Source organism: Varanus komodoensis, unplaced genomic scaffold, assembly GCF_004798865.1.
Source record: "Varanus komodoensis strain SLA01 unplaced genomic scaffold, ASM479886v1 scaffold36, whole genome shotgun sequence".
Classification (NCBI taxonomy): domain Eukaryota; kingdom Metazoa; phylum Chordata; class Lepidosauria; order Squamata; family Varanidae; genus Varanus; species Varanus komodoensis.
Window position 1 is genome coordinate 10,228,749 of NW_025335873.1, and position 24,922 is coordinate 10,253,670.

Sequence of the window (24,922 nt, forward strand, 5' to 3'; positions counted from 1 at the left end):
AACGGCTGGTTCCGCCTCCTGGACTCGGCGCAGCTGCCCCGCGGGGCGGTGCGCAGCGTGGCAGCTCTGGGTGAGTGGCGCGGCGGGCGTGGCGTGGCGGGCGCGGCGCGGCGCGGGGCCCGGTGCTGCGCGGGCGGGGAGCCGTCCTGAGGCCGAGCGGGGCGCCCCCGCCCCGCCCCGCCCCGCCCCGGCGACGGGAAGCGAGCTGCAGGGCCGAAAGCGGCGGGGCTGCAGCCACCGGCTGCCGCGGGTGCTTCCCGCGCCCCTGTGGAAAGGAGCGCTTCGGCAGGAAAGTCGCGCGGAGCTCATAAACTCGGAGGACACTTTGAACGCTTAGCAAAGTGAAATGAGTGAAGGAGCCGTTGGAAGGACTAATCAGAGGGGCAGCTGGTTGAAGGGCGAAGGCGGGTGGGGCTCTGCCTTGAGAAATGAGACACGTTGGGCTGGATGGAGCACCTGTGCTGGATCCCAGCCGCAGAGCTGGGGCAGGGGCTGAGCTTTCTGAGGCAGCTCCGCATCCTGGCGCACTCTTTGAACTCGCTTCCCTTTTCCGAATTGCTGCTGTTGTGCAGAGCGGGCGGCCCCCCTGCTCCTCCCTGGGGGAGCTGCTTCGCTGACCCTTCCCCCAGTTCCTTGCCCCATGCGGTGCGTCAGGAAAAGCTGGTTGGAGAGAGGCGGCGTGCCGGAGAGGAGTGTCTCGTTTTTCCCTTTGGCACAGATCCGGCCCCGGCCCCTGGCTGGGTTCCACCCTTAACGGCAGCCTAAAGGTGGGACGTTGCCCAGGCGGGCAGGCCGGGGTGGCATGCCCTGTGCCCCCACCAGCTCGTCTTCCGGCAGTGAAAGGGGCAGAGTGGCCGCTCTGGCGCGCTCCCAGCAAGGAGTGCAGAAGAGCGCGGTGGCTCTTGTGGGTGGAGAAAGGCCAGTGCCGAGCCTTGCCATGGCAACCGGAGTGCTAGGATCGTGGGCAAGGCCCATGGGACGGGTGAAGGGCTTGCTGTGGGTTTTCAGTGTGGGGGCCAGCCACCCCTCCACCCCACATGCAATCATTAATGCAGTGGATTCTGTTGGCAATCCGGAGCAACGATCTCGAAGGCAGGCCAATAGTCTCATTTCTGGACTGGCAGAACACTGGTTGCCTGAGGCCATCAGCTAGCATTTGAACTGGGGACTTCTCCCTCCTTCGTCTTTACAGAACTCTAACCCCGCTGTGGTTTGTCATGAGCCCTCAAGAAAGGCAGGGCCGTAATTACACGCGGTTTTCTGCGAAGGAGGGTTGGAACATTCTGGTTACGGATGGGCAGTGCATGCCAAGAACCATGCAGTGGAAAAAGAGCCCTGTGTGCTGATAACCATTCCACCTCTTCATAATTTTTCTCACGGAAACATGCTTGGATCGGGTGGCTGGCTGAGGGCGGTGGCCTGAAGTGGAAAAACCGCTTTGGCCAAGGGGCTCTATGGAGGAGATTTGTCGCAGTCCAGTTCGGCCAGTCCTGCTTTCCCCGCTTGTAAATCCGGCCGCGTGAGTGGAGGGCCGTCAACGTGCCGCATTCCGAGGGCTCCCCTCGCCGCCCCTCCGGCCTGGAAGAGCTGTGGTGGTTCTGGCCTTGCGGCCGCTCGGGCTCTGCCTGTCGCCGCTGCCGCCTGTGCTTTTCTCCTTGATGCACTCAGATAAAAGGGAGGGAAAGCGAGGATCCTTCCCAAAGTTGCCGAAGACACAGCTCGAGTTGGGACAGTCCCAGCTCAAGGGGTTAATCGGCTCAGGTTGGGGCAACCCCGATTCAGGCTGGACAGCAGGAAAAGCTTCCTCACTCTCAGCGATACTGGCTGCCCAGAGAGATGGGGGGCTGTCCCACACTGGAGACATCGAAAAGACACAGGGCAGCCCTCTGGGTGGGGTGGGGTGGGGTGAACTGGTGTCCTGCAATGGCAGGGGTTGGACTAGATGGCCTTCTTGGCCCCTTCCACCTCTGCTATTCTTTGATTCTGTGATTAAATGTAAGGAATGCAACAATTCTGGAACTGGAGAGGAAAACGCAGGGCACATCCCAGTGCGGAGGGGGCAACGAGGCCCACGCCTCCCCAGCACCTTTCTTGTGCCCGTCCCGAGTTTTGGTTTTCCAGATGTTCTGTGTGGCAGCTGTGAAGGTGCCTGAGCCAAACAGGGACCTCTCCCGGGGGGTCTCAGGGCCGGGACTGCTGCTTCGTGGCAAGCTGCACCCAGGACAGCCTCCTGCGGCTCCAGACCTGCGCCGGCCCCAAAGGCCGCCCCACGAGCGCCATCCCCTGCGGAGATGTGGCTGCTCTTCCCTTGGGTGGGGCCCCCCATGAGCCCCCTTCCTCCAGCCCCCGGGAGGCTCCCGAAGGCCGGTGGAGGCCAGGCCTGGTGCCGTCGGGCCCCCCTTGCCGCCCTTAACCTGCGCTTGCCCCGTGCTGCAGGGGAGCAGTTCGCCGTGTTCCGGGGCTCCGACGGGGACGTCCACGTGCTGGAGGCCTACTGCCCGCACCTGGGGGCCAACCTGGCCGTGGGAGGCCGCGTGCAGGGCGGCTGCCTCGAGTGCCCCTTCCACGGCTGGCAGTTCCGTGGAGAAGACGGCAAGTGCGTCAGGATCCCGTATGCCGAGAAGTGTGAGTGGCGCCGCCGGAGAGGGGCTCTCGGGGTGCCCTTGGCGGGCTTCTGCCACGTGAGCGGGAGGGGCTGGGAGTGGCGGTGGTGTGGCTGGACTTGGCTTGGTTGAGCTGGTGCTGGTCCAAGGCAAGAAAGGCGATGGGTGTTTGGGATTCGTGGTCTTCCTCAGGGCGACAGAAAGAGCCGGGACCCTTTGTTTGGTAGATCATTGGTAAAATCACACATTGTGAAGACTACTGCTTAGAGTGCTTAAGGACCTGTTGCGTCCAAAGCTTCTGAGGGTCGCATGCATCCGGATTACCTGTCTCCTGCTCTTAGATAAATCATGAGGGAGCAGGAGGGAGGGGGGCTGGAGCTCTGAGAGAAATCAGTGAGAACACGTAGTTTTATTACGCCGCCGTTTCTAGGAAGGGCTTCAACCCAGGAAGGTGTGCCAGAAAGATTTTCTGAGAAGATCCCCTGGCCAGCATAAAAAGCAGTGGCCCCCCGCCGTGCGAAGGCTGGGGTGGAGCAGTGAGTTTACGCTGTGGCCCACCCGGCCACGACGGGCCCCGTGGCTGCGAGGGCCCACTGCACCCCTCCCTCTTTTAGTGCCAGAATTTGCCAAGGTCAGAGTCTGGCCGTCGCGTGAGGTTGGCGGCATGATCGTTGTCTGGTACCACTGCGACGGTATTGGCCCCACGTGGCAAGTCCCGGAGCAGGAGGAGATCGTGTCTCGCGCGTGGGTCTTCCGTGGCATCACTGAGCACTTTGTCAGCGCACACATTGAGGTAGAGCCGGGGCCCACCCAGGCCTTGCAGAGCGAAACCCGGCAAGGGAGCGCCATGGGGGGTGGAGGCGGGAGACCCGGAGAAGGGTGGGGTGGAGCCAGTGGGGACGCAGCCAGGGGCCTCGGGGATCTCCAGGCAGGGCAGGGGCTAGCTTGACGTGGCACAGGCGCCTCGGACGCTTCCCGGAGGACTGCCCCAGGAACCCTCTTGGCTCCCTTTTCCCCCTTGCTGCTGCCACTCTAAGCTTCCCACAGGCCCCCGCTCCTGGGCCTCCCCATGGGAGGCAAAGGCCCGGCACCCCTCTCTGGGCGAGGCTGGGTGGGCACCGGCCTTTCCCATCCTGCGGCCTTATAATGCACCACCTGCTTTCCCCACCGTGGCAGGAGATCCCGGAGAACGCGGCTGATGTGGCCCACCTCTCCTTTCTGCACGGCCCTTCGATCCTGAGCGGGGTGGACCTGCGGTACACTAACTCGCCCCTCTGGGCCTTCTTCAAGCACCACTGGCAGGTAGCGGGGCTCTTCTGGGGGCTGCGAGGGTCCCCGTGCCACCCCTGCGGGCTGCCTGGGCAGGGGGCAGCCAGGGCACCGGCGCCTGTGGGGAGGGAGCTGCACCTGCCTATGGCCAGGTGCTTTTGGAGGCAGTGGGGGCAGCAAAGGAACGGCCTTTCACCGCGTCCTTTCAAATGCTGCTGGCACATCTCCCGTTTTCCTCCCTAGGCAGAATGGCACCCGGAGCCACAGCCCAATGCCCACTGCTCCTGCATGCGGGTGCAGCACAGTGTCACCGTGTGTGGCAGGCGCTTCTCCCTGCTGGATCTGACGGTCTCGGCCAGGCAGGTGTGCTATCCAGGGGGCACGGCTCTGGCGGGCGAGAAAGAGCCTAGGGCCATCCGGGAAAAGCGGGGAGGCCAAAGGACAGAAATGCCTGTCATGCTAGTCCAGAGGGGCCATAGCCCTACAGGAGATGCACCGCGGTTTGCCTGCCCTGGGGGCGCTGTGCTGCTCTGCCTGATAGCTTGCTGCTGGTGGGCTTCCCCGCAAACGATCCTCCTGCTGTGCGAGTTTGGCATCATGCTAAGCACATGCATCCTCGTGGATCTCCGGCCAGACACGCGGTGCAGGGGAGCTTGGAGAAGTGCCGCCTCGCAGGGTTCCGCGTGCCGGGGCTCGAGGCCGGCTGTGGCCACCCCTCTGCTCTGGCGCACCTGCAGAAGCCTCCGAGCACTGCCTTGGCCGGAGTGGCTCCGAGCCGCTTGGCCGTGCCCTTCATCCCCCTCCACCTCTCCCACGTGCCAGGTTGGGCCGGGGCTGGTTTTCTTGCTCTTCACACACCCGTTCCTGGGCCGAGGGGTCCTCATCCACAGCGTCACGCCCCTGGAGCCCCTGCTGCAGCACGTGGTCCACCGGATGTACTACCAGCAGAACATCCCCGCCCTGATCCCCAAGTTCATCCTGTGGGCAGAGCGCGTCCAGGTGAGCGAGGGCGTCCGGACGGGCGAGTTGCAGGGCGTGGCGCTGGGTGCCCAGAGCTCCTGCACGACGGGGCAGCCTGGGTGCCACGGTGCTGTGGAAGCCCACCCAGCCATGCCTGGGATGGTGAACGCCAGCTTCCCACGAGGCCCTGAAAAAAGGACAGACGGGCCAAAGCCCAGCGCTTTTGCCCGACGGCTCAGCAATGGCACGGAAACCTCGGGCCGCTGGTGGACTGGGACCGTTTCCCAGCGGCCTTCGAGCGCAGCTTCAGTCCCTGACTAACCACCGTCTTGCGGCTTTTCACACACTTTTCAATACTTTCCAGAGTCATGCAGTTCTTGGGGTATGACCTTCCGAGAAGTGCACCGACTTGTTGCTTTTGATCTTCTCGTTTCCTCCCAGTTCGAGCGGGATATCATGATCTGGAACAACAAGCAGTATCTCTCCAAGCCGCTGCTGGTAAAGGAAGATGCTGCCATCCAGAGACACCGGCGCTGGTACTCCCAGTTTTACAGCAAAAACAGTGCGAGGCTCGCAAGCCAGGAGGATTCGCTGGACTGGTGACGGAGCGGTTCCCGCCGCGGCACGCCTGCTGGGGGCCTTGCTGGGAGCCACTGCAGCGAGGGGGGCAGGGGGTCCGGTCACTGTTTCAGCAGCACTAGCCTGGATGTTGCTTGGGCGCAAGAGCGGGGGGTGGGCGGCCAGAGGGAGGGCGGGTTCTGCCTCGCTGGTTTGGCGATGGGGCACAAACAGCACCTCTTCCCCCTGCCCCCACTTGACCATGCGAGACCGCAGGTGATGCTGTGCACACCGTTTCTAAAGGACTTTCCCGCTCCCCACACCCTACAGAGTGGGATTCTTGTGGGGCAGAGCACGGTGCCTTTTTCTGGGGACCCAGTGTGGGCTGTGCCCGGGGCCAGTGGGGGGCCGCATGCGGGCTCCGGGGCCGGGCAGCGATGCCGTGGGTGCCGCTCCGGGCCTGCCTGCCGGTCCCTCCCTTGAACTCTGGCGGCCCCGGTGGAGCCGGCATAGAAGCTTGCTAAATTCCTGGCAGTAGCTGGGAGAAGCATCCCAGCACGAGGCGGTTCACGGTTGCAGGAAGGGCCGAAGGGCCACCTCTCATGCAAGGGGCTCCGGCGCCCGCTGGCAGGGCCCGGGGGCTCTCTGGCGCTGCTCCTGCTGCAGCCGCCAAGCCCTTTGCTGAGGGAGCTGGCTTGGCTGTGGCGTCCGTGTCGGGTGCTGCGCCTGCTCCCTGGAGAGGTGGCCTTCGAGGTGACTTTGCACATGGCTCTAACGAATTCGCCCCCAAGGTGCAAAACGGCCAAGGAGATGCTTTCCGAGACAATGTCTCCGTGAAGTCCAGCCACACGAGCCCCCTCAGGCAGAGCTGGCCACACGCTTTTTCTCAGCAGGGGCTCCGAGTTGGGAGAAACACGGGAGCCGCAAGGAGACACGGGTGGCAAGCCGAAGATGCGCTCCACTGTGGAACGGCCCCGGCCTCCCCTTGCCCTCCCTCCGGCTTTGGGGCCTGTGCCTGTGAAGTGCCACACACCTGTGGACGGAGCATCTCGGGGGTGTGGAGCAGCCCTGGTCAGCCCGCTTGGGGGGCACAAGCCAGCAGGGCACCCCGCTCCGCCCCTGAGTTTGAATGCTCCCGACCAGATCCCAAAGGGCTCGCCAGAGGGCAGCTCAGGCGACTCGTGGCCCCACACGTGGGGGCCGCCCCGCTCCTCTCCCCATGGCAGCGGCTGGCCAAGTGGCAACCGAGCCCTGTGCGGGCTTCCAGGCAGGAATCCGGCCCGGCCTGCAGCCACGTCCGCCCCTGGCCCCCAAGCCAGCGGGCCGCACTGCCGCCGACACTGACACTGACCCCCTGAGCGGTTTTCTTTCTTCTTTATTAACACACAGCAAGCGTGACAGTAGATAACTTTTTCTCTTTTTAAATACAGTACGTGGTTCAGCAGGAGGGCCCTCACAATTTCTCCCCCCCCCCCCCCCCCACCCGCACCCCCAATCATGAAGACAAGCCAGTGGTGGCATTTTTATAAAAATAGTGTGTCGCTACAAAAGTATAAATTAATGCTACCGGTATTAAGAAATATTAAACACAGTAAAACTTATAAGGATTAAGAAAAATATTCATTAATACCTGTAGAAAACTCTGGCCTAAAAAATATTTTTGTATATATTTTTAAAACTTTTTTTCTGTAATCTTTTCTTTAAAGATGACATTTAGACTTCTGTAACTCTCGTGCTGAGAGAGCTGCAACCTCACACGTCTCTTGGTATTGCCTGGAACACTGAACTACAACACGGGGAGCAACGCTCTTGCGTCGCGGAGGGGAGGGGGGCCCCGTTCCTGCCCCCCGCCCCAGCTGAGGTCTCCGTGCACTCATTGCCTGGAGGAGGAAGATGAGGGGCGGGCGGGCGGGGGCGACCCGTGCTTCCTGGGGCTCCTGCACGCGGGTGGGAAGGGCCACAGCCCGAGCAGCAGCAGCATCTGCCTCTGATGGTTCCCGGGCCCCTTGGGGTGGGCAGGGGCCCGTCCGCCTTTCCGTGGGGCTGGCTCAGCTGCAGTGGCGTTGCACGGATGGCACCGTGTCCCCTGGTCTGTAGCCCCTTTCTCTTGGCACGCCGGGAGTCGAGGAGTGGCTCCTGCGGGGCCCTGCCCTTCAGTGGTCCCTGCCAGGGGCTCCCCCACGAGGAAGAGCAGCCCGGCGGCTTTGGGCCCTTCAGGGGGCTGGGAGGGTGCTGCCCTGCTCACCCCCAGAGCCGTGGGGAGCCACAGCAACAGATGGGTCAAGGCTCCTCTGACCAGCGGCCCCCGCCGGGCCAGCAGCTCCAGCGCAGGGCCGCCAGGACGCTGGCCGAGTGTCTCCCCAGAAGACACGTTCCCGCGGCAGCTTGCGGGGGTGAGACCAGCAGCTCCGCCGTTTGACTGAGGCGTGGCCCGAGCTCCAGCTCGCCTAAGCCTTCCCCACAGGCGTGGCGGCCGCAGCCACGGCGGCCTCTTGCCCAGCCCAAGCCAGCCCCGCAGGAGCTGCCTGGCCCCGGCGTGGCTTCGCTGGGGCGCCGCTCCCTCCCTCCCTCCAGCGCTTTCCAGAGCACCAAAAGGCGGCCTCCGACCCCCAGAGCGCAGCCCCTGGGGCCTCTGGTCTCCGTCTGCCTCCGGTCAGGCTCAGGGTCCGTTCCCGCCACTGTGGGGTCCTGAGACATCGGCAAGGGGCTGCTGGGGGGGCAGGGGGGCGCTGGGTCTTTGCATCGCCCGTGCCACCAGGAACGGGCCTTTGGAGGGGGGGGGTGTGGGGGAAGCGGGATGGAGGGCTTCACCCACCCCGAGTGGCCCGGGGGCCTTGTGCCTGGCGCAGTCTGGCCCTTGAAGGCCCAGGCCCTGGGTTTTCTGGGTTGCCTTGCTCAAAAGGACCGGATGAAACACGGCAGCCACCAGCAGAGTGGGTCCTGACCCACACCCACCCGGCCTGCTGGGGAGACGGCTGCCCTGCAACGCGAGCCTCTTGCAAACGCTGCACGGAAAGCCTGGAGATCTTGCAGGAGGGCCAAAGGGAGGGGTGCCGGCAGGAGGGGCCCCAAGTGGAGCCCCCCTCCTGAGGAAGGCAGGACCGGACCCAGCCCAGCATCACTGGCACTGCCGGCACAGGGTGCTACTTCCTACTCGGGTGGCAGGGCGAGGGAGGCCCTGATGGAGACGAGCCCCCCCTCCCGGGCTTTGCCTGCACCCACCCACCATGAAAGGAGCGAGGACGGACAGGCAGGAGAAGACAAAAGCCCTTGCACAGGTTGTGAGGTGGAGGCACGGCAGCCGCTTTGCCCCGGTTTTCATGGGCAGCTGCAGCCTCCCTGTGGGGGTCCCCCAGATGGGGGGGCTGCAGCCCCCCCTCCCTGCCAGCTAGACCACAGATGGGAAACCTGGAGCGGAACCCGCTTCGCTCAGCCCACGGCAGCCAGGGCAGTGGGGCAGCTCGAGGCCACAGGGCCACCCCGCTGCCTGCCTCGGCCCCAGCCTCCCTTCCCGCAGGCCCCCCACGCCTACGGCCTCCCGAAGGCCCACGCCGCTCCAGATGAGGTGGGGTGGAGCATGGGCACACGGTCCCTCACACCGTGTCACTCACAGCTCCACACGCCCCAGGCCCCCTTCGAGCCTGGAGCTCTGTGGGGCGCCCGCTGCCCCTCCACAGTGCAGGCGGCGGGAGGCTCAGCCCTGCTCCCCTGCCCAGCCTGGTGCTCCCACAGAGGGCCGAACGGCTCCCAGCCCCGGCGAGGTGGCGTGCTTGGGGAAAGCGGCGGCGGCTCGCAGAACGTTCCCCACACCAGCCAGAGGCACCTGGCGGCACCCACGCAGTTCCTCCCCGGGCCGCGGGCAAGGAGGGGGAGGGCATCCTGGCAAGGGGGACCGTGGAGGGGGAGGGAGGGGTCTGCCCTCGGCTTCCAGGGGCAGGGGCCCACACGGCATCAACCCGCTAGAGCAGGGGCAGGCGACGTGGGGCACGGGCCTGGGCGCTGCCCCCAAGTGGCAGCCACGGCGGAGCAGGGCTAGGAAGCATCCCCAGTCTGGGCCGCTCCACGGAAGTGACGATGCGGCAGCTGCAGCTCCCACGCGTTCCGAGGCCTGGCAGCCACCAGTCCGGAAATGCAACCCCGTTTTTAAAGAAGCTGGGGAGGAATAGCCTGGAAAGCCCCCGGCATGGTACACGGGGCCCGCGGGTGCCACGGTGCCTGCCTCTGCACACGAACCAGGGCAGGTTCGCCTCCCTTCCCTTCCCTTCCCTTCCCAGCCAAGCACAGCACCTCACCGGCGCGCCTGCTGGGAGGGCCGGGGGCCACTCCGAGAAGCCCCTGCTGCGAGGTCTCAGCAGCCACATGGAATGTGGGGTCAGGACGTGGTCCCTGCCACTCGGCCACCACACACAGCAGGCCAGGCTGCCTGCCCCGGCGGACCTTCGGGCCAGCGCTCCTGGGACACCGTACCCCTCTTACCTTCTGCCGCCTCCCCAAGAAGGATGCAGCCGGGATGGGTTTTCTTGAAGAAGAGCAGCCTTGCAGTCGAGTATTGCTTTGAATGTGGATATCGTGCAGGAACGGAGAAGATACAGTCCTTACACTGCAACCTGTTTCATGGAGGCCACGGAGGAAGGAGCCGTTGCAGGGGCAGCTCCGTGCAGGCTACTCCAGAGCGCGCTTGGCCCTAGCACGGACGTCCCTGCCAAAAAGCAGCCCAGGGGCGCCCTCCACAAGCCCCTCTTTGGACCCCACATGCTCGAGACCAAGGGGCGGGTGACCGCCGGCGAGGCACCCGGGGTGGAGCCCCCTCCTGTGGGTCGTGACCAGATGACGGGGAGGGAATAGCCGGCAGGGTGTGGAACTGCAGAACGGTCCCAGGGCGGCTTCCCCCCGCCCCCAATCCTCTTTTTTCCTGCAGAAAGGTATGGTCACACGCTCTCAAACGCAGAGGCAGGCGGGGAGGGGGCAGAAAGGGGTGTCCCTACAAAAAGAACAACAGAAACAAACGAAAACTCTTATTTTAGAACATCCTTCGTGTCTCCACTTCTGCTTTCTAAGAGACATCGGTCTTTCTGACACAGCTGCCTGCAAACCTGCCCAGCTGCAGATCCCGAAAGCCGAGGCAAGACTGGCTGGCCGCGCCCGCACAGCTTTCTCTTGGGGGCCACGTCCAGTGTGGGGGCTACAGATGGCAGGGAGAAGCTGGGGGGGCGGAAGGGGGGCACCGGGAGGGAGGGAGGGGGAGCACGTTTTAAAAAGGGCACTAATAAAACCACCATTCAAGTCAATTGAGAACTGAGCTGCCTGAAGACTTCGGAACATACGCACCCACTTGGACTGCGCTCGTGAAAATCACCCTTATGCTTTGTCAAGTTCACACACAAATCTAGAGAAAGGAGTGTGTCCCTAGCAGAGTTCCTTGCACACCCCCAGCATATTCCCTTCAAACGTAGCTTTTTATATACATATTAATATATATCTATATATCTATAAAAAGCACTTTTTGTTTCCCAGGGCGTTCAGAATGAGGTCCACAGTGTTTAGAACTTAAATGGGAGCCTTGGTGTGGAACAGTGTCGCGCAGGGGAGGGGGCTTGCCTTGGGGGACGCTGCCGCCCGGCCCACCCCCCACCCCCCACCCCAGTCTTAAAGCATGTTGGACTTCAGGAACATGAGCTTGTTCATGTCCTCCGGACTCAGCAGCCGCCGCCGCTTGATCATGAGGGCCTGTTCACACATATTTACACAGTTGCTTCTGGCCCCCACGGCGGGCACCGCCAGGAGCCAGAAGGCGAGCTTGGCGAGTTTCATATGCTTCTGGGTCACGCAGGACCAGTACTGAAAGAGGTCCGGGGGCGCCTGGAAGAGGGGCTCCTGCAGGTAGTCGTAGACTTCGTTCTTGCCCGAGCGGTCATCCTCCCGCGCCGGGGAGCCCTCGCTCGACGTCCGTGGCTTTTTGGCGGAGGGCTCGAACTCTGGCTCCTCGGCCCACGACTCCTTCACCTCGTTGATCAGCTCGCACACCTTGCCGATGATCTCCTCGTGCTGGTAGGGCGGGACCGGCCGCAGCTTCTGCTGGGGGTCCAGGATCATGGCCACCTTGTGGGCCGCGTGGACCTTGAAGTTCTCCTTCAGGGCTTCCAGGAAGAGGTGGCACAGCTTGCTGGTGATGCCGGCGTCGTTGGCCTTGGCGGTGAAGAGCTTCTCCAGCTTCACGTAGGTGGGCAGCACCAGCTGCAGGGTGGGCCGGTTCTCGCCGCTCAGCTCCACCACGGCCCGCTTCACGGGGGCCAGGATGGCGGCCAGGTTGCTCAGCAGGTGCTTGTTGAGGCTCTGGATCAGGCTCATCTTCTTGGCCCGGCTGTAGAACTCGCAGATCTGCTCGTAGCGCTCGTGCACCAGCAGCAGCGAGTCCGTGACGGAGTTCCAGCAGGGCGGCGGGGCCAGCTCCTCCAGGGAGCCGAAGGTCTCCTTGGAGATGCCCGCCGAGCCCGCCAGGTCCTCGCAGACGTTCAGCAGCTCCACCACCTCGTGCATGTTGCGCGCCTGCAGTGTGCGCTTGTTGAGCACGCTCTGCACGACCGAGTTCAAGGCACACGCCGAGCAGCGCAAGGACATGCCCGCCTTGGAGAAGGCGGACGAGTTCACCATGCAGTCCGTCACGTACACCGTCCGGATCTCCGACATCACGAATTCCGAGAGCACGTTCTGCACCCAGTGGTGGACCAGGTCGCCGTTGTCGCGCAGGTCCACCCCCTTGATGCCCAGCACGTAGCTCTTGATGCTGCTGCCCTCCGCCTGGTACGCGGTCAGGATGTAGCACGAGTCGGGGCCGATGCTCTGCGAGTGGCAGGTGACGCCGATGCCCAGGCAGGCGTTGCTGCCCAGGGCGCAGGTGACCTTCACCTTCACCTGGTTGTACATCCGGGGCAGGTGCTTGAGGGCGAGCGTGTTGAAGTTGCCCAGGATCTCGGTGACGGAGAAGGCGCCGTAGCGGGCGCCGCTGTCGACCAGCGTCTGCGCCAGCTTGAGGAAGTCCTTCCCACTCACCACGCTGAGGGTCCCCAGGTCGGCGCACATCACCCGCAGCAGCCGCTCCGCGATGTTCTGCCGCTCCTTCTCGGGGATGGTGCTGTTCGCCAGGGAGCTGCAGGCCGAGGCTGCGGAGAGGGCAGAGAGAGCGGCTGTTTTACCTGGGGGCGCGACCGTCCCTTTTCCCTGGGGATGAACGCGAGCGCACTTCTTCCGAGGATGCGGCTGCTCTCTGCAGGGGCCTGGCCCAGGCACCTTTCCATGAAACATGCTTTGCTTCAAAGCTTCCCCTCAATTAATAGGGGCACCGTATTCGTTAAGCAAGCGTCCGAATCTATTTGACCAACAGAAGATGAGAAATGTGCATTGTATCCCAACTTTACAAAGAGCAACTCAAAGCACCTGTGCTGGATTTTACCTTCACCTTCCCTTGAGAAGAGCTCAGGGGAGGAGCGAGAGCGGGAGCGGGAGTGAGTCCGTGCAGCCTTGCACGCCCCGTGGAGGAATTCTCGAGACCGGGGAACTGCGTGCGAGGGCAGTGGGGCCTGCCATGGCTTCCTGACAGCCGTCTTACCTGCTTCCGGAGAAGACCAAGGCCACAGCCCCCCCTTAAAAAGGACTCGCAGTCTCCCTAGCCAACTGGCTAGTCCCTCCCAGACGCCTTCTGCTGTCAGAACGGGCTCAGATCCGGGGAGTGAGTGGTCATCCTCATTTCTCCAAGCCGCGTGCCCACGTCTGCCGGCGGCTCAACACTAGCGAGGCCGCGGTTATGGAAGGCGGAGCCGAGGCCCCCGCAGCCGGTCCCCAGAATGCTCCTTGGCGAGGGGTGGCCCCCAGGCGGCCAGGGGCCTCGTCCGCCCCCAGAGGTACCTACTGCTGTTGGCGTTGGTCCGCTGCGGCTGCGGCCTCCACTTCTCCTCCACCACCGCGGGGGGCGACCTGACCTGGTTCGAGGCGATGTTGTTCTCGTTGTCAGCTGAGAAGCACCAAACAGAGACGCTTTAGAGGGTGAAGGCGTCCTCCGCTCCCCCGGTGCCGAACGGGGGAGGCAGCAAAGAGCACGGGCCTCCTGCCCCCCCACCAGCACAGGCATGGATACTGGGAAGGGGCGGCTGCTGCAGCACCCCTGCAGGAAGCGGCCCGGCCCGGCCGAGCAGCCGCAGCTTGCCGGAGTCCGCTTCACCGTTCCCCAGAGCGCCCAGGTCGTTCGTGGGCGGAGCCGGGATTGGGGGGTTCACGCAAGGAGGCTTTGGGAGGGCTGAGCTACATGACAGACGCTTCAGCAGCACGTGCCAGGAATAGCTCTCCTTTGCGCCCGATGCCCGCCCGGCCCGGCCCGGCCCTCGCAGAAGCGCAAGCGGCGACAGAAACCGAGGGTGCTGGGCAGGGAGCCGTGAGATCCAGGAGCACCTGGGCTCCATCATTCCACATCCTGAATCCCAGCCCCCGTGCAGATCCGATGCCTTGAATCTGCGCGGCCCTTCTTCTCCTGAAGGGCCAAACCCAGCCACCTTTGCCAGCAAGGCTTTGCTTTTCCAGTGCTCTCCCTCAGTGCCCAAGAAGGGCTCGCATCCTCCCACTTTTCCTGAGAAACCTCCAGGAATGCTGCACTAGATAAAATGCCAGGCCTGCCCCAGCAAGAGCTCCTTGGCCGGACTGACTTCTGTCAGGGAGCGAGATGCACAGTTGTACACGCAGAGCCTCCTTGCAAGTGGCCCCCAGCTGTGCGACTCGACCCACAGGCTTTTCCAAAGGAGCAGACCCACGGAGGGGCCCAAATCCCCGCCATGGAACCTTCCAGGAAAAAACACACGGATCGCTTCTCACCGACAGGGGTTTTCCAGAGGCTCTGCCTATCACTGCCCGACCCTCTCTAATGGAAATGAGAAAACGGACGTTGCAAGCAGGTGCCGTGGAAGCCGAGCTCATTGCTGGGGTTCCCAGAAGGAAGCACCTGGTTTACCTGCATGGGACTGCATGTGTTCCAGGAGGTTGTTGTAGAACTGGAACTGGATGCCGCAGGCCCCGCAGGTGTACGGTTCTGAAAGAGGGAGGCAGACAGAGCGGGTCAGACGTGGCTGGAAGCCACCGCCGGACCTCAGCTACACCCAGAGGCATGGGCGGATGGAGCGGCAGCCTCCTACGGCTCTGCTTGTGGCGGTCAATCCCATTTGTCGCAGCTGTGGCCCAGATGCGTCATTCCGAGCACAAAGCCTTGTAGGAACAAAGTCATGGTTAAAGTTCTCCCAGTTTATAGAAAGTTCTCCTATGTCTATAGAAACATAAAAACAGAGCGAGTCAGAAGTCACAGCGAGTCAGAGACCATCTAGCCTGACCTCCAGCTCCAGCTGGCTCTGGTCACGACATGCTTACCATGTGCATGTCCAGCGATCCTTGAACACCCTCACCGGTGGGGGGGCCTCAACCACCTCCCATGGAAGCCCGTTCCATACCCTCAGAGTCCTAACTGTCTGGAGGGACTCCCTAGCATCCGAATTGAACCTTGGTTCCCTGAGCTTCTCCTGCGTTGCTGACCGGGGAGGGGTTTTATCAGGATCACAGAGAAATCTAACAGGTAGAATTTGTGAGAAGTAATGCTCCCAGGTAGTTTGGTAACTGGCAACAGCAAAGGGGGGGGGGAGAGCGGGGGAGGGAGGCAGAGAGCAAGAGAAGATGGCAGTCCACGGTGCACACTTATGGGCCAGGGGACGATGGAGGAGCGGTGGCCCTTCGCCCCAGCCGCTCGGGGTTCCCAGGGGGTTCTCAGCTCCCAGCTCGAAGCCTGCATCTTCTCGGATGCCCTTCCTGCAGCGCCTCCCCTCTGAAGGACCCTCAGAGGGAAGCCCCCAACCTCGAGCCAAGCATCCTTCGAGTTCGGCACCTTGCTTCTTGCCTTGGCCGGCAGCCGCCCCCCACACGCCTGCAGTGCAGCGGGGGGCAGGGCCTTCACCTGAGGTCGCCCCCCGCCATGCCCCGACCTGGCCGTGTGGCCACTCGCAGCTGCGTCGCCCTGCCCTGCAGGGACCGGAAGGCCTCATCAACCCGCGTTCATACAACTCGAAAGCTGCAACCGAGGCAGAGCAACCCGACCCGAACCAAAACACGCTGGTACGTTGCCACAGGGTGCGTCAAGCTCAGCCCGGGACAAAAAGGGTCCCAGGTCCTGGGATACTGTGCGCTCGCTTTGCGGGTTTTGAAATGCGTAATCCCATGCGGATCCAGGGGAACTAGGCTAATCCCCATAATAAAGAAGCCCCACACGGGAAATGGAAAGCAAGGAAAGCCAGAAGGCAGGAGCACTGAATATGCTTGGAGTAATCAGACGGGCAGCGGCACAGCTCAGGAGTCCAGGGGCAAATGAAGCAGGCCCTTTGCTCCTCCCGAAATGCCAGCGCAGGTGTGGCCCACGGATCCGCTCGGAAACAACCACGCCTTGTTTCGAGGGGGACCTTCAGTGGGACTGGCTGCCAGTTCCCTTCCTGGAGAGCGAAGCGCATCCGGCTGAAAGAGCTGCCGGAACGAGGGGCCAGCCGGAGAGGAGGTGGCGAGGGGAAGCCACGGCTTGGCGCGAAAGCCCACAGGCAGGCGGCCCCGGAGCCCTTCGCAGAGGGACGTGCAGCCAGCTGAGCCACGGAGAGGGCGGCCCCCGAATGCTGTCAAGTCCCGCGCAAGAGAGTCCAGCGAGACGGGGATGGGGTCGGGGACGTGAGGCTGGTGCATCGGAGGAACGCTGGAATCCTCTTGGGCTGCTTGAGCTCCAGCAACATTTCCCTCGAGTACAAAAAACAGCTTGGCCAACAGGTGCTGCCGCAGCAGCTCAGTGTGTCTGTGTGCAAGCAAATAATGAGTCCACAGCGAAGCACACAACCGGATGGTGGCCATCAGCTAACGGAAGGCGCACCCACCACAGCCTGACACTAAGCTGCTACCTAGGCACACATCTTTTGCTCCGAATTTCTGGAGCAAAACACCATCAACATTCAGTCCAGGGTTAGCTCCAAGCCCCGTTAAGCACCAGCCTGACTTCTGAACTCCAGAAAGTGCTTGCGGCCACGAGCAGGTGTGCGTTGCGTGCAGAGAGCAGCCCGCAGGAAGGTCCGCAGCAGGAGCACTCCCAGTGCCACAGCGAGGCCATGCCTGCGCAGTGATTTGTGACTCAAGGCCACGACGTCAAGAACGCCGCTTCTGAAGCCTGCCACGTGCCCTGCCAGGCTTGCTTTCTACACTCCCGTTAAGGAAAAATCCCAAAGGGGCGCAGCACGCCAACCAAGACGCGGCACGACAACTTCAGCCACAACTAGCGCAGAGCTGGGGGAAGACACTGGCTCCGGGGCCTCTTGTCTGCACTGATCCTTTAAGCGGCACAGAGGAGAAGCGGCCCGACGACGGCCAGGGCGGTGGATGTGAGGCTGGCTGGCCAGGATTTAAGAGAGGCTGGAGGGAAGCAGCCAGCAGGTGGGGCGGCACCGACATCCATCACACTTACTTTGCAAAAGCGGTAAAGGATTTGAAACCAGGGGACTGGCCGTTTCTGCAAAAAAGAAAGAGACGCAGATATTGAGACCGCGCAGGGCATCTCTGCCACCTGCCACCACGAGGCGCCTGCCCGTCTGCCCGGCCACGCTGGCCCGGAGAGTCGCGGCAGGGCGGCAAAAGCCGCGAGCGGCATGCCCTCGCCATCCCCGGCAGGCCGGGTGAGCTTCTTCGGGACACAGGAAGAGCCACCCCGGCAGCAGCTGCAGTCTCTCTTCCGCCACAAGAAGTCGGGCGCGATCCGCTGGAGGCGAGCGCGCTCAGCACGGCGCTTCGTGCCGGGTTTGCCCAAAGGGCCTGCCTGAGCCGCACGAAAAAGGGGAGGCCTGGATGTGAGGGAGGCGTCCCTCAGTGGAGCCTCCCAGGACTCGGGGGCAGACCAGCGCGGAGGCCGGCCACCCTTGCCTGCCCGGGGGTCTCAGGGTGCCCTCCTGGCCGGCCACGGCACTCGGCCACAGCCTGGGGAGAGGGGCCGTTTCAGCTGCCGTCCTCCTGATGGAGAGGAGGGCCGGCGGACGAGCAGCAGCGCGTCCACACGGAACCCCAGCAGTTACTGCCCAGCCGCCCATTATCGCAGGCCCCACGCCTCGGGGAAATTAAGCGCGGCCCTCGGCAGCGAGTGCGTAGCCTCAGACGGGACTGGGAGTGAAGCGACCACATGCAGCACAGCAAAGCTGAAAGCAGGGAGGGACGCGCGCAGGAAGTGGGGGTGGTCACTGCCCTGCCCCGGAACCTCGCACCTGCTTAAGGAGATGGACACGGGCAGAGCGACGCATGAGCGGCACAGGTCGGCCTGCCGGCACCCCTCTCCCCGTCACGGGGGGCGCTGCAGTGGGCATGCGCAGACCGGCGTCCTTCCTGCCAGGGACGGGCCGAGACTTCCCCTCAGGACCTCAACTTCGGACGACCCGCCGACGGGCAGCAGGAGCAGTGAACAGCCGACTTCTGCCTGCCTGCCTGCCTGCCTGCCTCCCCAAGACCGAGTCGGTCTGTGGCCACGCAGGGAGAGACACGGCCAGAGGCTCAGTCCCTCCTCCAGAGCCACCCGACTCTTTCCTCTGGCTTCTTGCCAGCTCACCTGGAGCCACCCTAACCCTAACCCTCCCCCCTTCAGGCATCCCTCTGCATTCACTGAGCTACAGAAACTTGCAGGAGCGGAGAGGAGAGAAGAGGTTCCCAGGACGTTGGGGTGACTGCAGAACACACGGACACGAGCATACACGCCTGTGTACCGCAAGTCACTATGTTTGTTTATAGAAACACGAAGGGAAAACATGTAGTTTTATGCGTGACTGTTTGTTTCACTGTTGCTTTGGTTCTGTTACAGCCCCAGCCTTGTTTCCTCCCAGACCCAAATTAAGTCAAAAAATGGATGAGCCGACCCAAACTGTTAGCAGTCTAGGATGTTACGGAGGAAGCACTGCAGAGCGTCCCGGGAATGCCCCACAGCACGGGCACCGAGTGTGTGCCGGCCGGCATTTCTGCAGGAGCGCGAGGCATCAGAAGGTGCGCCGAGCAGAGTGGGACACCCGTTTTCCTTGGTGGGTCCCACTGCATAGACGAAGTTAAAACCTGAGCAGCAATCTTTAGCTTATTAGCCAGTCAGGTTCTTTACAATGATTGTGCACCAGTTAACTGATTCCAAAGATGTGCTTGCGATTGCAAAGCAAAACCCAACTGGCAGAGCGCACGACAGGCCTATCCAAAAGCAACTGCTCCACAAGGCCTACTTCCAGGAAATCAGCGAGGCAGAGGGCTGCTTTTGGGAGTCCGGCGAGTGCCTTGCTGGACCCCCTGGAATGAGCGCCAGGCTGTCCGCAGAGGGCAGAGGACGGCTCTCCCTCGCCTTCTGGGACCGGAGCGCCAGGCTGTGTCGCCCGTGCACCGCGGGGCTCCTGCCCCGACTCCGCCAGCACCGTCCCCACGGGACACCTGCTCTTTCCCTGGGTGAGAGGGTCCTTCCCCGCCATCTGGTGTTCACCCGGGGCTGCCCCCCAGAGTGCCAGAGCCGGGGTGGCCCGAGGTCAGGCGGGATTTGCCCCGGAGGAGCACGAGGCAGGCTGCACCCGAGTGGCGGAGCCGTCCCGCCCGCCCGACCAGGCAGGACTGGGCAGTGCCGGGCCCCGGAGGGCTGGTGCTTCCTCACCTGGAACACCCGCCAGGGCGAAGGCACGAGTTGCCCATGGGGGGGCTTCCCTGCCCCCTGCATCGCGAGACGGGGGGATGGAGGGGGCTGTTCCTGAACGGGCCCCACAGGAGTCCTGTCACTGTGAAGTGTATCGGGGACTCGTTTTCCCTGCTGAACCCTGGAAGCTCAATCCAGGAACATTCCCAAGGGAGGGAAACCCGTCCCTGGAAAGCATCATGGGCACGATGCCTGGGGGTCGGCGGGCCCCCCCTGCTGGCTGCGTCACGCAAAGATGCACGTGCTGGTCCTCGCGGGAGGCAGGAGCCCTGCCGCCATGTCCGGGAACCCGGCACTGGCCTCCCTTTCATCACAGCGCGCCCCCCGGCCACTCACCCACCCGCAGTGGGCACCACAGGAGCAGCAGGGGGCAGAGCATACTCACCACTGGAGTTCTGGGAGTTGCTGTTCGTTTCTTCAAAGTTGTTCTGCAGTTTGTTTTCCACTCTCCGGCTGAACGCGCTTTCTGCCAGGTGGGAGAGCAAGGAGAGGCACGGAGGGCCTGGTGAGTTCTGGTCCAGGACGCAATTTCAAACGGGGGGGGGGGAGGGGCAGCAGCAAACACGTCCTGCCTTTGGCCACAGCACAGCCCATCGCGTGACTCCTCGCCGGACGCGGTGGACCGGGGCCGCTGCCGAGGACCAGGACTCCCACGCCCGGCTGAGGCCCGCCAGACGGACCGGGCCTCAGGCCCTTTGTGGCCTGCTGGGCGCTGGCTACTGAGGGGGCCGGCCAGCCTCTTCTCCCCACCGGGACCATCCCCAGCCACGGGGCTGCAGCCCCCTGCCCAGGGCCCCATAATTGGGAACGGGTGGAGAGGAAAGGTATGCCATGCCACATCTTGCAATACTGACACGTATTCAGAAAGCAATTCCCAAGTAGAGAAGATTTTCCAGAAATGTAGACAGCTCATCAATTTAATGTGAAGTATCCAAGGGGTAGGGGTGGGGCCCATCTATTCCTGCCCTGCTTGTGGGATCCGGCAGACAACTGGTCGGCCACTGTGTGGACAAGATGCCTTGCATCCCGGAGCCTTGCTCAGAATCCACGCGTTCCGCTTCCGCGTGGCCAAGCGTCACAGCCGCCGGCTGAAGGGGCTGCTCACAGCGGCGTCTTCAGGGGTCTCTGTGGGGCCGGGGGGATGGCAGAAGCATCCTCTGGCACGTTCCTGCCCCAGGTGGCAGGCCGTGCCAGCCAGCCCCCACCTGTGCAGCTGGCTTTCGGTCCAAGGAGGACCCAACAGACCTCCCCCGCCCTCCGCCTCCAATTGACAAATAGCTTTTTGGTGCTCTTCACTGGTCAGCTCTTGCCCGCAAATGCTGGGTTCCGCTTCTGGCCGCTGGGCTGGGCTATCTGGCCACGCCGCCATTCCCAGAGCATGGGGGGGGGGTTTGCTGGGCCCCGGGAACATGCGGTTCCTGCACCCGCAGCACCTTTCAGGGAATCCTGGGTGCGGGCCACGATCCAAGGCTTTGCTCTACTGCTTGTGCACCCTCTCCATCCCGCACTTTCCTGCTGTCCCGCAGGAGCCCAGCACAGACTTCCAAGCGACGCAGGAAGAGACCGTGCGCCACTCCACCAGGCATGTGGGGCACCCCCACTCTGCTCCTGCTCGACTCCTGTGCTGCTGCTGGCCCGCGCCAGATGCAACCACAGGAGCAGTTGGGGAGCAATGCACTTCCTCCGGAGCTGGGAAGAATTCCTTTTCCAGGCCCGCAACAGCCGGGAGGTGGGACTTGGAAGCGAGCCAATCTATCCCCCCAACGCCTCTGATAGCACGGGCTGTTCTTGTATTTAGACATACATACATAGAAGAAAGAGGAAGCGGGGGGAGCCAAGCAGAATTCTTTCTCACTCATATATACCTTCCTCCACAGTGTTGCTAGTTCTCATGAAGGAGGATCTCTCAGGGGACTAAGTAACTGCATTCCACACAATTACTTATTAATCTGATTTGTACCCTGCCCTTTCAACCAAAAGATGGCACTCAAGGCAGCTTACAGGAACAATTAAAGTTGATAAAAAGCACATTAAAACACAGTAAAAGCACAAATACAGAATAAAACAAACAAACAAACAGCACTGAACCCAGCAGCCCTCCTTGCAGGCAAGAGGCTTTTCAGTGAAGCGCCCTCTCCCAGCCAGCAGAAGCTCAGCAGAATGGAGGGGCCGCATTCGGCGCCCTTGGAAGGCGCTCCACAGCCTGGGAGCAGCTCCCCGGAAGGCCCTCCTGCCCCTCAGCTGGTGGTTGTACCGGCAGGGCCTCTCTGGACCACCGCGGGGCCAGGCGGACTCCCCTGCGGGAAGGTGGCATCCCAGTTGCCGGGTCCCAGCCTTGCAGGCTGCAGCCAGCTCTGGCTTCTGCCCAGAAACAGGCAGGCGGTCCGGGCAGCTGCGCAGAAAGGGCTCTGGGGTCGCCTGGGGTCGGCCCCAGCCCCTCGTCTGGCCACAGCATCCCAGACCAGCTGCCATCCCCGAGCCGGCCGCACAGCGCCGCAGCGGGAGACAAGGCAGGTGCGTGCGACGGTGGCCCGGCCAGTCAACTCCAGGAACAGGCACAGCCAGTCCACGGTCCTCAACCGCACGCCGGGCCACCCGAGAGCTGGGCATCCGGGCAGGGCTGGGCCCAGGACCACAGCCAGCCCGCTTCAGCCTCCCACGCCCCGGGCACCCGGCTGCACTCCCCATCTAAACGACCTTGGCCTCTTTCCCTGTCCCCCAGACTCTACCGGCTCAATGGAACAAGTATTGTCTGGAGGGATTTTCTTTTGGGAATGAGGAGGGGGGAGTTATTTTTCTCTAAAAGTTAAGCAAGAGAGACAAGCCAGTACATTGCATCACAGTATCTCTGTTTCTAGATTAAGTCACAGTCCAAAGGGATCTTGTATATCTGAGAACTGTTTTCAGAGCCTTCAAATTAAAGATAAATTGTAAGAGAAAAATTTGTACAAAACTGAATATTAGAAAATGATATTCAAGTTCATGCCAGAGATTACCCTGAATAATTTGGAAACCAAAACTCAACAGGAAAGACAAACCATGTTCTTGTCACTTTCCCTCGCTAAACATAAATTCAGTTTCAGGGACCCTTTGCCACTGACTCCTTCCACCTGTAAAATCGATGCACTTGTAAAATATCAGCAACCTGTCTTCCCTGCTAACTTCGAGAGCACTCCTGGTCCAATTCGCGCGGAGAATGCGACCCCCCGCCGGCTCTCATGTCGTTGCGGGACGGCTGGGTTGCCAGCTGAGAGGCAGGGTGGCCTTCGCTCGCCGTGTGCTGGGCGAGCGGGCCATTTCCCAGGCCCCCTTGCTCCTACCCAAGGGCCACTCCTGCCCACCCACAGCCTCACAGGTGCTGAGCGACCCCGGAGAGGGAGAGCCGCCTGGGCCTGGGGGCTCGAGGACCGGGGGCAAACTCACGAGAAAGGGATTGTACAAAGTGCGACTGGTACCTGTCGTGGCCTTGCTTCCCGGGGATCCGGAATTTGGAGCGCGGAACATCTGGGACTGGGATGCCGGTGGGACACCGGAGGGAGTGCGGTGGAGCAGGGTGGAACACCGGATTATGGACGCCGCCGATGTTTTTTTCCCCGCCTGGCTTGCTGGGGTCTTCACAGCCACGAAGAGTGGAGATCGGGAGTACTCTGGATACGAACACTCAGAACTAGTGCCGGGATAGACAAGTCAGCACCCAGAACCTGTGCCTGCCAGGGCTCCCCCGCTCTGGCCACCACGCGCGCTCCCCCGAGCCCGCCACCAGCTGGTCCCCGCTCCGGCCGGCACGCATGCTCGCCCCTGCCCCACTCAAGCGCTTCCCAAGTGCTCCGTGGGAGGGGACTCGGGCGCCTTCCAGCGCGCCGGGCAGCCCACTCCACGAGGAAGCCACCGAGGGCTTTGTGGGGGCTGACTCAGTGCCCCCAAGCCAGGGAGGCTCCCCAGCCAGCCTCCCAGGCAGCTCTGCAGGAGCCCCTGCCCTCTGGGACCCCCATCCCCCTCGAGGCGACTGGCTGGACAGGTGAGCAATTTAAAGGCCTTCATCACAGACATGCACCATCTGGAAAGCAGGTCGTCGCATGCAGATCGAAGCGGTTAGACCCAATTAAGTCATCCATTGGCTCCTCTAATTGAGCAAGAGCCCTGAAAATGAACTGGGCCACCTTGAGCTATTCTCTGAAAAACGGGGAAAGCACCAAAAAAGCTGCAGCCCCCTCTGGCCTTTTTACTGCGAGAAAAGGGGCACCCCCAACCTGCACACTTTGCAGTATGCAAAACTGAAGCACACAGTCGGCACCAGGCCGAGTTTCTCCATGTGCGCAGAAGAACGGAAGATTCCCAGGAATTCCTCGGGGTGATTTTTGGAGGAGGAGCTGCACAGAAGAGCGTGTGCATCTGTTTCCATCTTAACATTCATCTGAGCCAGCTTTTGGACACGACATTCCTGCAGAGAGATATTCACGTGCGCCCAGTAAAGCCCACAACCAGAGAGCCATCCTGGCCCCTTCCGAGGGGAAAGCAGGTCCAGCTGGGACGGGGCGGTGGGTTTTGCAGGCAAGACCGCCCCACAGTAGCGGTTCCTCCCACTGCGACCCACGTGGCAAAACAGGGCCGGGAACGCATCAACCTTACCCATGGACCCCGAAGCCACGCCGCCACGTTTTTTGCAGCCGAAAACCTACGGCTGCCTGGACCCTAGCGCACTGCCCTGCAAACTTTCCAGCGTGCCCTGAGGGATCCCTGCAAGAGCCTGGGGAGGCCGGCAAGTCCCATGCGAAAGAGGACAGGGGGTGGCGGGAGAGGCTGCCAGCTTGGCTCAGAGCCTTGGTCCAGCACAGCTCTGCCCATCCCCACTGCTTCCTCCTCTGCCGTCACCAGGAAACCAACACCTGGGGCTTGCGAAAACGGACCGTCCCCCTCGTGGAAAGCACACGGACATCTTCCCAGGCAAAAAAGCACCTCAAGGAAGGCTTTTTCAAAATCGCCCTCTTTTCAGTGGAACTTCACCAATATATCAGGGTTAGGGCTGTGCACGAGGATAGGGTTCGGGTTGGAAAAACGTGTCCTGGCATGATTTGAACCGTTGGAATGTGTGTAGAATGGGCAGAAATGCTGAGCTGCGCAGAAAAAGCCACTCAAGGAAGGCTTTTTCAAAATCGCCCTCTTTTCAGTAGAACTTTAGCCCTGTATTAGGGCTAGGGCTGTGCCCCAGGGTAGGGTTAGGGTTAGAAAAACGAGGCGTCCTGGCATGATTTCAACCGTTGCAATGTGTGTAGAATGGGCAGAAATGATGAGCTGTGCAAAAAAGGCCACTCAAGGAGGCTTTTTTAAAATCGCCCACTTTTCAGTGGAACTTGTGCCCTATATTAGGGTTGGGGCTGTGGCCCAGGGTAGGGTTAGGGTTAGAAAAACAAGGTGTCCTGGCATGATTTCGACCATTGCAATGTGTGTAGAATGGGCAGAAATGATGAGCTGCGCGGAAAAAGCCACTCAAGGAAGGCTTTTTTAAAATCGCCCACTATTCAGTGGAACTTGAGCCCTATATTAGGGCTAGGGCTGTGCCCCAGGGTAGGGTTAGGGTTATAAAAACGAGGTGTCCTAGCATGATTTCGACCGTTGCAATGTGTGTAGAGCGGGCAGAAATGATGAGCTGCGCAGAAAAAGCCACTCAAGGAGGGCTTTTTTAAAATCACCCTATTTCCAATGGTATTTCAGCCCTCTATTAGGGTTGGGGGTGTGCACCAGGGTAGGGTTAGGGTTAGAAAAACGAAGTATCCTGGCATGA

The 24,922-nt window shown here is 62.0% G+C and overlaps 2 protein-coding genes across 17 annotated transcripts in view; one reads left to right on the forward strand and one right to left on the reverse strand.

Moving 5' to 3' along the window:
* The window catches only part of LOC123028208 (cholesterol 7-desaturase nvd-like), a 5,784-nt gene extending 349 nt beyond the window's left edge, over window positions 1-5,435 (forward strand). The window contains exons 2-8 of the mRNA XM_044439756.1: window positions 1-70; window positions 2,437-2,625; window positions 3,218-3,396; window positions 3,780-3,905; window positions 4,116-4,235; window positions 4,695-4,871; window positions 5,274-5,435. The exon at window positions 1-70 is cut by the window's left edge and continues 10 nt beyond it. Of these exons, the coding sequence (XP_044295691.1) occupies window positions 1-70; window positions 2,437-2,625; window positions 3,218-3,396; window positions 3,780-3,905; window positions 4,116-4,235; window positions 4,695-4,871; window positions 5,274-5,435 (1,023 nt within the window). The remainder of the gene's footprint in view (window positions 71-2,436; window positions 2,626-3,217; window positions 3,397-3,779; window positions 3,906-4,115; window positions 4,236-4,694; window positions 4,872-5,273) is intronic.
* Window positions 5,436-10,393: 4,958 nt separating this feature from the next.
* ZNF618 (zinc finger protein 618) overlaps window positions 10,394-24,922 on the reverse strand; it is a 40,454-nt gene continuing 25,925 nt past the window's right edge. For 5 of the 16 annotated variants that reach the window (XM_044439997.1, XM_044439996.1, XM_044439994.1 and 2 more), the window contains 6 exons: window positions 22,596-22,807; window positions 19,526-19,606; window positions 16,909-16,953; window positions 14,386-14,463; window positions 13,297-13,398; window positions 10,394-12,550 (listed from right to left, as the gene is read on the reverse strand). In XM_044439997.1, the coding sequence (XP_044295932.1) occupies window positions 11,037-12,550; window positions 13,297-13,398; window positions 14,386-14,463; window positions 16,909-16,953; window positions 19,526-19,606; window positions 22,596-22,807 (2,032 nt within the window). In that variant the 3' untranslated portion in view covers window positions 10,394-11,036. Of the gene's footprint in view, window positions 12,551-13,292; window positions 13,399-14,385; window positions 14,464-16,908; window positions 16,954-19,525; window positions 19,607-22,595; window positions 22,808-24,922 lie in introns of all 16 variants that reach the window. The other 11 variants (XM_044440004.1, XM_044440000.1, XM_044440003.1 and 8 more) reach the window with 6 other exon arrangements.